We start from the raw sequence: 13,993 nt of genomic DNA, 5'->3' as shown, positions 1-13,993 counted from the left end.
GCACTTATAAGTTATGCTGCTTTAGTTTCTTTGTTCCAGGAACATCTGTTGTTGTGTCAATATGGCGTTCAATCTTTATTCATGGCTCACGCGGCTATCATCTAGTTTTACAGGCTATCTGTCCTGGATTTATCATTTAATCTTACCTATTGCCTTTCAGAGGCCCGAAGATCAATCTGCGTCCAGAAAACCGTCCGTGCCCAATGATCAGCCCGATGCTTCAACTATTCAATGGCATCATGAGCCTTTCGAGACATTTAAAGATTGTGTTATTAAGTTGTGTCAGACAGTCCTCGGTCCTTCCAATGCCAAATTCATCATCGAGGTTACAATCGGGTGATTGGTATCTCAGTAGCCGGCGATAGACAGCCCTTTGTTGACCACTTGGTTCTCCGCGTTCCACATTACAAAGATAATCAGTTATTTGATGACCTTGCACCCCTTCAATTACTTCGTCAACTATCAACAACCCCGATTCCCCAAGTTGTTCAAGTGGACACACCAACAACCAATCCCTTGGGTGAACCGTACATACTCATGACACGTCTTCCCGGCTCATCGTTCTGGCCTTCATATCCAAATTTGGCCCATAAAACAAATTTGCGATCGCAAAAGTTCTGGGCAAGGTCTATGCCGAGCTACATACAATAAGAAGTGTCACATGTGGTAAATTGTCCTTGTCTGCTTTTGAAGAAGCGTCGACACCGGGTTCTTTGGTGATTCAACCACTAGATGAACTGGAGACAGATATAGTTGTACTGTATAAGAGTGAACCTGCCGATAATACTACGTTCAACACAATAAGTGCAATCCTCGATCGCCAGAAAGAGCTAGTTATTTCCAGGGGTCCAGATGGAGAGTTTGAGCTGGAGTTCTTTGAACAATTCTTGACTATAGCATCGGAAATGAATGATATTGGGATATTTGAAGAAGATGGCTATTGCCTTTGCCATCAGGATATGGAGCCTCGCAATATATTGTTGCGGCAACAGACTGTTACCAGCATACTTGATTGGGATGGTTCCCTCTTTGCTCCCCTGTTCATGTCCTGCACCCCACCAATGTGGCTTTGGGCTTGGAACGAGGAAGGAGACGAAGACGAGCGACTTGCAGGGAAAACCCCGTCAAGCCCTGAATCTCGTCAAATCAAGGAGTTGTTCGATGAAGCCGCTGGCCCAGTCTTCCTTCGCTATGCGTATCATCCCCAATATCGACTAGCTCGCATTCTTTTTCGATTCGCCATTGAAGGAATAAGTTCCAATGAAGACTTCGATAGAGTTGACCTGCTCCAAAGGGAGTGGGATGAAGTCCGAGAGTCTCTAACTTTGGCAAAGCAGGGCGAAGGTCCCAAAGCCTCGGGTGACGAATTGTAATGAATCCTTAAAGCGGCGGCACTTTGAAGAGAAATTCTCGACCTGGCAGAGAAAATCCATATGGTGTGTGGAGCAACATTTACTCAGCAAGTGGCAGATTCCTCTACATATGTAAAAAAACTCCTCTCCAGGGCTATAGTCCATATGTAGTAGATCGATGTCTGTAAACTAGTCATCATTATCTCGCACAATTCTCCATAAAGGGCACATTGAACCGAAGGCCTCGTCATTGAGGGGTGGGGGCGGCCCCAGGAAGGATTTCCCCAGTTTATCCTACATACTTAAATTTTCCTTTAACTTGGAACTTTCTTTCACGATCGAAAAATCCAGGAATACATAGGTGCGCTCCCTCCTTCTTGCTGTAACTTGACTCAGTATTGCCAGTGATATCAAACACCATAATGTCCTCCACCAATCCTACCTTTCCACGACCAGGAGTTAAACATGGCAAACGAATTCTCACATCAGTGATCGAGCAAAGAGCTAACAGTAAAGATGATGTTTGGGTATCTGTCCCAATGGATGAGACCAACCTATCTCTTGGTTTCAAGGATATCACTGTTTGGCATTTTAACAATGCCGCCAATCATGCTGCGCACTGGCTGAATCAGAATCTTTCAGCTTCAAGTTCCAAATCATGTGCTTTGCCTATGCCGGTCCTAAGGATCTTCGTTATCCCATCCTGGCTGTTGCGGCAGCCAAGGTGCAAAAAGTGGTGAGTGTTTACATTTTGCAATTCAGACCTAATACTGATTATCCTCCTAGATGGTACTTCCTTCGCCATTGGTCACTCCAGCGGCCTAGTCAAAGATTCTTGAGAAGAAAGGTTGCACTGTTTATCTCAGACCTGAGGAAATGGCTGAGTCGGTGGCTGGAATATTACAAGATAAGTGCCTCGCATATCCAAACTATCACCGTGCCGCCCCTGGAACAATTCTTGAATGAGACGGAGGCCACTTCGGTCAACTACTCTAAAACATGGGAAGAGGAACAAGATGATCCCTGGTTGGTGTTTCATACGTCCGGAACTACAGGTATGCTTCTAAATCATTCCAAAGACCCGTTCTTGTGATAACATGGAATCGTGGGCAGGAAACCCAAAACCTATCACTTATTCACACTATATGATGGCGATGGGGGATAGAGCTGCTTCACTACCTGATATTGAACAGTCACATATTCATCAGCTTGCTGAGAAACGGTGGTATACACCCCTACCATCACTTCACGTAAGCTACTCTCTCTTTCCCTGTATAGAAATACATATGCAGTTTACATATTCTAAGTTGTTTCACAGCTTGTGGGAATGCCCCTGATGCTCTCAGCAACAACTCTAGCCCATATGAGAGCAGTTATTGGACCCACCGGGCCCCCAACCCCAGAGACCGTTGCCCAGGTCATCAAATACGGGCATGTTGAGGGAGCCCTCCTACCTCCAGTACTAATCGACGCCCTTTGCCTAACATCCGATGGACTTGAAGCTCTCAAAGGTCTCACATACATCCACTACGCCGGTGCTCCACTCTCTGCAAAATCCGGAGAGCTTCTTGCACCTCATGTACAGTTAGTTCCTTCTGTTGGTAGTACGGAGTGTGGTGGTTACTTCACAGTTATACATGGCAAACCCGATACATGGGACTATCTTTCTTTCCAGAAACATACTGGTGCGAAATTTGAGCTCCGAGCCAATAAATTGTATGAGCTTGTGTTTGTGCGAGATCCAAGCTGTAAAATGCAGCAGATATTCAAAGTTTACCCGATTCTAAATCGATTTGAAACCAATGATTTATGGCTCGAACATCCTACTGAGAAAAGGTTGTGGAAGATTATTGGTGGAGCTGATGATTATGTTTGTTTCTCTCATGGAGAAGGGATACATGCTTCCTTTTTAGAGCCTGAAATTACGGCTCATCCAAATGTTAAGAATGCGTTAATTGGAGGAAATGGAAAGCCTGCACCTGTGCTTCTGGTTGAGTTCTTGGAAGACTCAGAATGGATCTCGCGAGACTCTGCTGGAAGGTCTACAGCCCTATATTGAGAAGTTCAACGCCCGATGCCATCAGTCGGTCCAGGTTTCATTAGATAAGGTCATCATTTTTTCGAAGCAGAAGCCATTCCTTATGACTAGTAAGGCGAGTGTTGCAAGGTTGCAGACTTTAAGATTGTATGAGGATGAAATTGCTGCTTTGTTTCCTTAAGGCATCCATTACCATAGCCTACCCGGAAATTGATTTCTTCCAGACTCGGATGTCCAATTTCAGATCACTTCTCGGTTATCCAAGCAAGATCAATACCAGATACTATCAAAATTGGGCAGCAGAAATCATGCATCAATTTCTAGTTCATTATGACCTGTAATTTTCAGTTGTCATGATTATGGTTTTCAGTTCTCCAACGGCCCGAAGCAAATCACCATCCCTGGACCTGCATCAGCCATATTCCATGCATGAACTTTCGAGTTTATCATGTTATGTATGTTTACATCAGAGTAAGAATCACTTTGAAGCCAAGTACCGGTACTAATATCAACAGGGTGCATATTCCGGAAAGAAACCCTGAAATTATACAAATTACATCATGATATTGAAACACATGGATATCCCTGGTGAAAGTACAGAGTAGCCGCCACTGACATAAACATTATCCCAAATTGGGCCGCTATCTCAAAAATACCTGCAGCTTCGGAGTTCAGAGTACTCCGTAGAAGTTAGAACAACGCAGAGGTGGCACAGTGCGTGGTCCCGAAGCCGGTGGCGCTTTTAATGCTCCATAATAGTCCATATTGTGGAGACGCTAGCAGCCTGATAATTATGGCGGCAAGATCTGCGGCTTCTCCTATTTTGGATTAGCGTGAAAGCATGATCGTTCCTTCCCCGTTTGTGAGGTTCAATTTCTGATTACGTAACTCATTGATTGGATCTAGAACTCAACCACCGAAGCAGCTGACCTTTCACATCCCGCCATCGTGCATATTCTTTGTTTTTTTCTAGTCATGTGTCCTCCTACATTCACCCCCTAATATCAGAATTTTCAACGTGGAATGGCCGATAGCCATAGCGGTACAGATATGGGGGTCCCCTGCCCCACAGAAAACTTAACATATGGGGCTTCTCTTCCGACCTTTTGCCATCATCCCGGCATTGCCAAATCCGGTAGATATGGCGGTGACCCAGTGATAGCTGCTTGCAGCTATTTATATATATTTTTTCCCTCTACTTAGTCCGTCTACCCCGCCAAATTTCTGTTTTCCTTCCTTCTATTCTCTCAATTCTTTCCTCCCTACCCTCTTGATACCCTCCATACCTCACAATGGCTCCATTGAAGCTCAACAGCAAGAACCTTTCCCAGATTGCGACGGCCTCCGGCGTTCCTGTACAGATCCCGACCTTCCCGCGCGGTGATGCGGTAAAGGAGGGAATTGTCCACATTGGTGTCGGTGGCTTCCACCGAGCCCATCTGGCTGTCTACGTGAACGAGCTCATGCAGCACCATGGCGTAACAGACTACGCTATCTGTGGTGTCGGATTGCAGCCATTCGACGCTGGAATGCGAGATGCCCTCAATTCTCAGGATGGTCTCTACACCGTTGTGGAGCGGACCGCTGAGAAGAGCGTCGCAAAGGTTATGGGCAGCATCAACTCCTACCTCTTTGCCCCAGACAACCGTGAGGCAGTAATTGCCAAGCTTGCACACCCTGATACCCATATTGTGTCGCTCACTATCACTGAGAGTGGCTACTACTACAACGAAAACACACACGAGCTCCAGAGCGATAACCCTGATATTCAGCACGACCTTCACGATGATCACGCCCCCACAACTGCCTTCGGTTTCCTCTACCATGCTATGGCCCGTCGCCATCAGCAAGGTCTGAACCCATTCAGCGTTCTCTCTTGCGATAATATGCAAGGCAATGGCTCCATCACTCGTCACATGCTTGTCTCATTCGCCCGTTTGCGGAACCCAGAGCTTGCGGATTGGATCAATACCAAGGGTCACTTCCCCAATGCCATGGTTGACCGTATTACCCCACAGACCGCCCCTATCGATAAGGAATCCCTCGCCAAGGATTTCGGCATCGAAGATGCCTGGCCCATCGTCACAGAGCCCTTCATGCAATGGGTAATTGAGGACCACTTTTGCGATGGCCGCCCTCCATTCGAGAAAGTCGGTGTACAAATCGTCAAGAACGTTAAGGAAGTCGAGGAATTCGAGAAGCACAAGCTCCGTCTGCTGAACGGTAGTCATGCCGTGATTGCCTATGGCGGCTGGCTTGCCGGATACAAGTTTGTGCACCAGACTATGGAGAACCCACTGTTCCGTGAAATGATCTGGAACATGATGCAGGAGGAGACCAAGCCTAATCTCCCCAAAATTCCTGGCGTCGATATCGATCTCTACTGCCGCACTCTTATCGAGCGCTTCTCCAACCCACCTATCAAGGATCAATTGCCCCGTATTTGTCTGAATGGTACCGGCAAGATCCCCCAATTCATCATGCCCTCCATCGCTGAGGCTATCTGGGTTAATGGTCCTTTCCGTCGTCTGTGTTACACTGCTGCCCTCTGGATGCACTACATCCACGGTGTCGATGACACCGGCGAGAAGTACGAGGTTGTTGACCCCATGCTTGATGAGCTCCGTGCTAGAGCCAAGCACGGTGATCCTACAGGACTGCTGAACATTAAGAGTCTGTTCGGTGATGATCTGCGTAAAGATAAGCGCTTTATGGAGACTATCACTGAAGCTCTTCAGGATATCGCCCGTGATGGTGTCCTGAAGTCCCTTCCCAAGTACATTAACTAGATCCGACCGGTTCTTTTGAGACTAAGTAGGAGCTGGATTGGTTTTTTAAAAAATCACGAGGTTTTTGAGAGCGATTTCATTTTTGGCAAATAATTTTGGAGAGAAGCCGGATATGAATAGAGGTCTTCCGACGATAGATTGACATTTTAATCAATCTCGATTATGATGCATTCAATTTCAAGTTCAAGTTCAACCTTTTATCTCAGTGAGATTTCTCCTAGTAATTTTGCAGGACGGCTTAGACTTACTCCGTAGATGCACAGGTGACAGCTCACATTTCAAAATCCTAATTGACTTTTATTCCTCCCAGCTCGGAGTGGGGTAGTCAAAATCGACCAACTGTCAAGTGGCAATCTTATCGTGGCGTAATGAATGGTAATGACCTCGTGAGGTGGGATGGCGGGGAAGATGATGTAGTAAGTGGAGACTCTGAGTGGGCTCTTTATCCCTGTGGATCAAATTCAAGTTTGCGGGTGCCCAGTGCGCACACGAAGTAAACAAGCGGGGACTCACCAAGTGGCAACAGAATATTCGAATTGTGATGATCATTGGATACACGGATTACGGAGTCAAGGCATCCGCTACAAATGGTATCTATACAAGAGCTAGAGCTTGAGAAAGTAAGTATACCTCTTCATATAAAATATAGTACATTCTTTGTATGAAATCAAGTATTTCGCTACTATGGTGCATGGATTATTGGCTTGGGTTGGTATGTTCCCTCTTTAAGCAACCCGTTTGCACCGGCCTAATCTAAACTTGAGATATAAAGGGGCTACTGGCGGTACTTTCACCTAAAAAAGCTCCATTGAAATCGGAGCAAAGGGCCCTGGTAGCTTCCACACATGATAAAGGCAACATTGACAAGGGGATTTTTGATTCATGCGCAAGAAAATCCTGCCTACTCACATCCTCTAAATATCAAATCTCATCTTCAGCCGCTGAGGATATCATATTAGAATGATAGAATTTCGAAAAGTTCAAGAGGTCCACACCAACCTATTGTTATCTCCCTGGGGGACGCCATCCAATCCAGCTGGACGTGGATCATCCTCCGAAAGGATCAAGTGAAGCGGCTCCCCTGCCAGCATCCTTTGCTGAAGCTCCAGTTGACTATCAAGTGCAAATTTGCTAGCTTGACCAAACAAAGAAAGCGCTCGTTGATCTCTTTCTCGGTCAACAGAACAGCGAAGATCCGCGGGTAACTAGAATTTGAAACGTTGTTGGATCATGTATGAGAGATTGTGACTATGAACTCAAACTTACGTAGTATCCCCAATTGCGAGGACATAAACAGACCTCACATTGTTTTGGCTGTCTCTGTGGTTCTGGAGTCTCTCGAAAAAAAAATTTACCTTGCATACAAGGAAATTACACCCGGCACAGATCCAAAAGAGGGGCTCTGAATCGGAAGTTTTGGAATTCGTGGGTAGGTCCCTCTGTGAAGAGGTGCTGTTGAAGTTTGGCGGAGGAATCATCAAGGCGATATCAATGTTTATTCAGAGTTTGTGCAATTGTATGAGCCCAGAGGAATTGAAAAAGATTTATGGACTTGAAAGGAGGGGTAATGAGATGAGTAAACTTGCTCAGGTGGGAGCTGAGCAGCAAATAATCTTCTATCAAAGAATAGGGGCTTGAAATTGGTTTAACTTGAAATCATACAGGTCATATAAGCTGTATGAGGAGAGTGCTTTATCCAGAGCCAACGCTTAAAATTTCCAAATTGTTGGATCGAATAGATCACAAAGAGCTTTTCGGTTAGATAGGTGGTGCGCAGAAAATTGCAACACTGAGTCTTTCTTCAATTGGGCAATCTTTATCCTGCACAAATGCAGAGACACGATGGACGCAAGCGCGAGCTTGATCCCCAATAAGACGTTGGATTCGGGTTCCCAAGAAGACTACCACCTCATCTGCAATTACTGGGACTGGTACAAACGATGCCTCCAAGCCTATCTTTCCGCTATCCACTTCATTGGTAGATTCCAGGTCAGCAACTTCCAACCCATCCGGCCCACTCATCCCTCTGACAAGTATGGTCAGTAGGCCACCATCCTTATGCGCTGGACTGTAATCGCGCTCCCCAGTTACCAGTTTGTGGGACACGTAATAATGTAAAGCCATTGTCTCATATTCAAACAATGGCTCGCTCGTCAAATCTGTAGTTGTGTTCAGTATCTCATTCGAAAGGACTTCGAAAACATCATTTCGCAATGGATGCCATGCCTGAATTTCACATAGATTAGCAACACGAGAATCATAATGGGTAATCCATTCAAGACTCTTACTTCCAGTATTTCTATAATAGATCCAGAAAGCTCTGCTGGAGGCTCGGAAGAGGGAGTATTTTGATCACGCTGGCGATAAAAATAGACACTTTCCTTCGGCATCCTTCTCTTTCCGCGGATGAGTTCAGAGCCAAACGGTGAATATCCCTTTATCTTGGTTTTATCCAGATTTTTGCCAAGGAGGAAATTCCGGCCCATTGGTGGTTAGGCCTGTTTTCCAATTGACAAAATAAAAAGAGAAAAGAGAAAAGCTTACATGAGGTATGGCACGAGCGAATGCGCGGAAAATTCCAGGGGCGAGTAACCGAAAAGCGCCATATCTTCGAATCCCGCGTTGTAGCTCCGTTCGATTCAGTGAACTTCTTGCTGTGGATAAATCGAGGAGGGGGAGGGAATTTTGGGCTGACATATTGAGAAGACTCAATTAAAGAACAAACATCCCACGGAACTCGTCGAAATTAATATTGAAGGCTGTTAAACATTTGAAGTCTTGATTATTCCATTGCTCTACGGAGTACCCTCGCCTTCAGAGAACAAGATACTGATTTCATGAGCTGTGGCTACATCTAATTGGTGAGCTCTGCGACTAGGATTGGCGTTTCTAAGATTCTTGCGTTAAATTGAGTTGTCGTATATTCACATTTTAATGTCATAACTCATAAAACAGACGAGCCTGGCTCGGTAAAAGGAAAACTATCCCATAGTGGTAACTCCATCCCCTCCCAATCTAAAAATGCACCATCCATAACCGGTGGAGTGACTATCGCCGGGCCGTCCCCATGCGGCATCCACGGATAGAAAGGGCCGCCCTGCGCCAGAAGCGGGGTTGAGTTGACAGGTCGATTTTCGTTATCGCTCGGCGCGCGAGGCGTTCGGGGGCTATCGCTCAGACTGAAGATCCGACTCACGTACTGGCTGCGTCGTTGTCGGGCTTGGGATGCTAATCGCTGTCGTTGTTGGGTAATGGCTGCTTCGAGTAGGGTCAGGATCTCAAGATAGTGGGCTGCTTGTGCGGATTGTTGGGCCAGCATGCGTAGGACTGTCAATGCTCCTGTGAATGCGCTGTCGATTTCGGAGTCGATGTCCCGGTGGGCGAACATTGAGAATCCAAGTCCTAGTGCTGCTGCGAAGACAAATGCTCTGAATTTGGTAAGTTAGTGTCTGGGCTTATTTGTGGACTCTCATATCGTAACATACTTAAGGATGCACATGTTGCGCAGGAGAAGCTCGGACTGATGTACTTCGAGACATGTTTGCAGCATGTACACTGCAGAATCTATACATGCGGCTGCTAGTCGCGAATGAGCAGGGTCTTCTTCGGGAATATCGCCCAGCCCATTCATTGAGAGGCTTTGGTGTAACCGAGCGAGACGAATGCTTAATGTGGAGATGAGGAAAGGGCGGGTAAGTAGAATGACGGCGAAGTGGTAAGAACACGCAACGTGTAGATTACCAACGACTCTTTCTTGGGCTTCGTTGGAGTTTTCGTTGTCGGCTGATGTTCGCAGTGAGAGGGGGAGATGCTCACTCCATCTATTCAGTTTGGCAAGGAGAACTTCTGCAACTTCAATAGACGCGCCTTTGTCGCTGTAGAGCCGACTAATAATTTCATTCAGAATCAAAGATAGATGATATGAAGCAATTAAACTAGCTTCTGCTGCAGTAGGTGCCTGCCGACCGAGATCTTGTCGATCTTTAATGAGTGCTGCCGTAGCTGCGGGCCGACCCAGAATAGAACTTGCCAGAAGATCTAGCGCACATAGACTCATCCATAACCTGGATCTGTATCATGTATTAGTGAGAATTACTGAGGCGTGATCTGGCTCGATCAAACTGACCGTTCTTCTTGCTCCTCCTGGTTTGACCCAGGTGAATCCTCATGAAGCCCTAAGGCAACAGCAGACCGGGCCGCAACGCCCAGATACATGAAAGCGGCATTCCGACGACAGGCCCCAAACATGTAAAAGGACATAAGAAGAAATGCTCGGATAAGATCTAAACTTGGATCTTCGAGGAAATTTGTGAACGCCCGCTGCTGACCGCGCGCGAAAAAGAAGCGTTCTATTTGAACATTCTCGGGGGTATTCGAAAACGATTGAGCCCCGATGGCTACCATCAAATCTCGAATCGCGGCACGGGTCTTCTCGCGATCGGTCTTTGGCTCCGGGATATTCATGAATATTGACTCTCTATCACATCCCAAGTAGAGAAATCCGCTTGTCTGTCGTATCATACTGCATTAACAAGTGGGCCGCCAGGTCGGGTCGGATCATGACTCACTACTACTTCGAAGGTCGCAATGAAGCGACTTTGATCTTCTATACTACAGCGCTCTTCGGAAAAGTTCAGTGGGTCATGGTGAGCCTCATTCTCCAGCATATCCTCACTCCAATTATGAGAGAATTGCGATGGCCCAATATGCTGGTATACCGTCTCACGAAGGAGTTGGAGGAATGATAATGAGGCGGCTTTGCCGACATAAACTATATCACATATCAGTCGTTGTCCGTATTTTCGAGATCCGACTTCAAATATTCATGTACCTCGATCACCCTGTAGGTTTCTCAGCATCCGCGGATGCGTCCGATGTGTAGCCTCCGGCGACCGCGATCCTGCATGTGCATCAGGAGGCCTACCAATCAAGCGATCGGACGGACTCGTTACACGAATCTGGGAATCCAAAGGACTCTGCAATGAATTATCCGGACCATCCCAAGCAGCGATCTCCTCTAGCGCCGAGCGAGATGTTCGGTCTTGCTGACTGCTGGGGCTATGATCGGATATGGCCTTGAAAGGGATACAGGTGCGAGCGTGGCCTTTTCGAATACAATTAGTGCAGGGGAATGAGCCACTACATCTCTTCTTTGAGGCTCTACACTTTGTGCATGCGGTATTTGCCCGCAAGCGGTTATCTGGATGGACTTTCGGGCGCCCCATGTTGATGTCGAGAATCCGGGGTCAAGCTCCGCTGGAGTTGACCTCGGGTCCACGGGTATGTATGGTTGGCATCGGAGGTGCGCGGGCCGCGCACCCCGGGGAATTTGGTGATAAGGTTTCATTTGACATCTGCAAGTGATAAGAGAAGCAGTGATGATTTGAATTACTTTTGGCTAGTACTCATCTTATCCGAGATTTCATCGGTGGCGCCCGGATATTGACTGAAAAGATAGTCAAGTGCACTATGATTCGTTCTAAGTTACGAACTTTATATCCGTCCAAACCCCTGGACATTCCAAGGTTCCGCCTCCTAGTACTATGTATGCTTTTGAGGCGAGCCACCTGCAACTTCAACTACTAGTAAACACTGAAGAATTTGCTTCAAATGTTTAGACTTAACGCCCACTGGACGTATAAAAGTCGTATTGCAATTTTGCTGCTGCACAAGGAGACTTGGATTCATCGACCGATTTCACAATTTCTCTCTCTCAAAATGTTCATCTCGCCAGATGACTTCTCCACCTTAATACTGGCAGTCAACTGGCGATGGTTTGATGTAAATTATGTAATTTGACTAAATCACTGAGCAATATTGGAATACATTTTTACAGAAATTTCAAAATCAGAAAAGGCATTGCAGATCTAAAATGGACTAGTCTGAATCAGTTTGTGTTTCAGAATATTATTCCAGAAAAAAAAAATCTCAACTTTGGGAGAAGACGCGACTAGCGATCAGAACCAAAAAAAGGAAAAACACGCGAAGGTGTAAAGCTCCTTTCTGGATTCGATCCAGTGTGGAAGTTTTTCCAAGATGGAATAAATAGACATGCCACATGCCCCGACCGGTGAGTAACACCAGCTCATAGAATTAATATTAGTCCAATTTGGACTCTTATCCCATTTGATCTGAAATGTGGAGAACATTGATCCGAGTCCCTCAAGTTGCAAGTCCACGGTTTCAATGTTGAAGGTTTGAATGTTTGAATGCTAGCAGAACATTCAAATGTTCGATCGTGTACATCTCCGACTTGTAATTTCAGCTACTAATACTACTCTGTAGTATGTATAATGCATATATGTATCAAAGGAGATAGCACATGCCCAGGTGTGCACTGGCAAGGCATTGCAATTGAGGTCTAACTTTGAACTACTACATCATGATGCCGGTGGATATATATCAATTGACCGATCTATACTACTGCACATGGGTGTTCACGTTCAAACGTATTCGAATTTTCAATGGCAACACTCCAAGTCGGACTCGGAGTCAACCTTGGAAGTGCCATATGTATGATCAACTTAACACTACTACTAGTACAGTATTCCCCGTTCATTAGTATCAATGGCAGTCGAGCGAATTGTCAGCTTAGAACCTTGAATGTATAGCCTGAGGCTACAATAAAGGATTTGAGACTAATAGTCTAGATTCATCCCATCTCGCATGCCAAGGGTTATGATCTGTAAACAAACCTGCAGTTGCTCAGTAACCACTCCTGCAATCCACACTGCACCAGTAACTGGAGTCTTTCGGATATTCTCGGAGAACAAGGACTGACACTATTCCCAATTGCTCCTCAGGTGTGCTCTATGTGGACACTGAATGAGTTATCATTATTCATATGAAGGCGAAGAACGTAAAAGACTTCCAGAAGGGAAGGACATCAACCAATAAGAAAGCAGGTGATGGATAGCGCAGAAATTTCTGCCGCAATTTTCGGAACAGGGACCCACATGAGCTCTTTGATTGGTGATAGAAGTCCACCGCCCCACTAACGCGTAGCAAACAAGACAAACATACATTTGGTAGACCGCTCCCAATTAGTCATCAGCCTGGCTCTGCGCAGGTATAAAAGGAACTGATTTCCTGCAAAGATTTCTTTTCTTCAAGCGACTCTACGTATGTTATACCACCCCCATACAGGTCAACAACCTCTCTCAGGACTTTTACTGACCTCTTTTCTACAGTTCAAAGAATCACTTTAGAGTAGACGTCCCACTTCTAAGCTCTTTAAAAGAGCCACAGAATCTCCACCCTTGCTGATGACTTCTATATCCTCGATGCCCTAAAGTGAAGCCTTTTTACTCCCGCCTCGACGTGTCACGCGTGCTGTTTACAGCGTCTGCTTTTCGTGTCCAGGGAGTGGTGATGATCTTTACCAGTTCTCGGCGTCTGACTTCGGTCGGCTGGTGCTGGTGGGTGTCGAGGAAGTCTGAAAGGTGCTTAATCTCTTGATTTCTTCTTTGATGTTGGAAGATTTCTGAGTGATGGCATGTGGATTGAGTCTTGTGCAGAAGTTTCGAAATTCAGAAATCTAAATCTAAACCAAATTCGAATGAAATATTTTCCCATTTATTATCCCACTTGTATTTGCATTGTAGCCCTTTTTTGAATGTACAATTGCCTCTAAATCCCTGATCCTTTTCGTAAGCACCAACCTGCAATTTTTCGAGACGCGACCTTCCCAACCTTCCCAACCTCAGCGCCCGACCTGCATGCTCACGTGCCTCCTTTCCCCAACTGTACAACAACAAAGATCTTCGAACACCACGAGCGGTCACTTGTCTCTTTGTCTGGCGAACGCCACAATG

The 13,993-nt window shown here is 46.0% G+C and overlaps 5 protein-coding genes across 5 annotated transcripts; 3 read left to right on the top strand and 2 right to left on the bottom strand.

Annotated features, from left to right (window-relative positions):
• Positions 1–1,061: 1,061 nt before the first annotated feature.
• On the top strand, positions 1,062–1,373 carry N7483_013094 (uncharacterized protein; the record flags this gene model as incomplete). The annotated part of the gene is made up of 1 exon (XM_057096521.1): positions 1,062–1,373. One exon carries the CDS (start codon positions 1,062–1,064, stop codon positions 1,371–1,373), a length of 312 nt encoding a protein of 103 aa, XP_056942492.1.
• Positions 1,374–1,774: 401 nt separating this feature from the next.
• Positions 1,775–3,571, top strand: N7483_013093 (putative AMP-binding enzyme; the record flags this gene model as incomplete). The annotated part of the gene is made up of 5 exons (XM_057096520.1): positions 1,775–2,076; positions 2,139–2,407; positions 2,466–2,602; positions 2,671–3,302; positions 3,349–3,571. 5 exons carry the CDS (start codon positions 1,775–1,777, stop codon positions 3,569–3,571), a joined length of 1,563 nt encoding a protein of 520 aa, XP_056942491.1.
• Positions 3,572–4,682: 1,111 nt separating this feature from the next.
• On the top strand, positions 4,683–6,179 carry N7483_013092 (mannitol dehydrogenase family protein; the record flags this gene model as incomplete). Its single annotated transcript, XM_057096519.1, has 1 exon — positions 4,683–6,179. The coding sequence occupies one exon, from the start codon at positions 4,683–4,685 to the stop codon at positions 6,177–6,179; it is 1,497 nt and encodes a 498-aa protein (XP_056942490.1).
• Positions 6,180–7,937: 1,758 nt separating this feature from the next.
• Positions 7,938–8,876, bottom strand: N7483_013091 (uncharacterized protein; the record flags this gene model as incomplete). Its single annotated transcript, XM_057096518.1, has 3 exons — positions 7,938–8,405; positions 8,468–8,614; positions 8,724–8,876. The coding sequence occupies 3 exons, from the start codon at positions 8,874–8,876 to the stop codon at positions 7,938–7,940; spliced, it is 768 nt and encodes a 255-aa protein (XP_056942489.1).
• A 247-nt stretch (positions 8,877–9,123) lies between these two features.
• Positions 9,124–11,404, bottom strand: N7483_013090 (Zn(II)2Cys6 transcription factor; the record flags this gene model as incomplete). The annotated part of the gene is made up of 5 exons (XM_057096517.1): positions 9,124–9,607; positions 9,665–10,249; positions 10,306–10,688; positions 10,748–10,950; positions 11,011–11,404. 5 exons carry the CDS (start codon positions 11,402–11,404, stop codon positions 9,124–9,126), a joined length of 2,049 nt encoding a protein of 682 aa, XP_056942488.1.
• Positions 11,405–13,993: the final 2,589 nt, after the last annotated feature.

This window comes from Penicillium malachiteum (assembly GCF_028827825.1).
Source record: "Penicillium malachiteum strain IBT 17515 chromosome Unknown utg000005l:1.0-9002435.0:326005.0-9005861.0, whole genome shotgun sequence".
Classification (NCBI taxonomy): Eukaryota; Fungi; Ascomycota; class Eurotiomycetes; order Eurotiales; family Aspergillaceae; genus Penicillium; species Penicillium malachiteum.
Note: the sequence above shows the minus strand (reverse complement) of the source record. Positions and strands in the feature narration are given on the sequence as shown.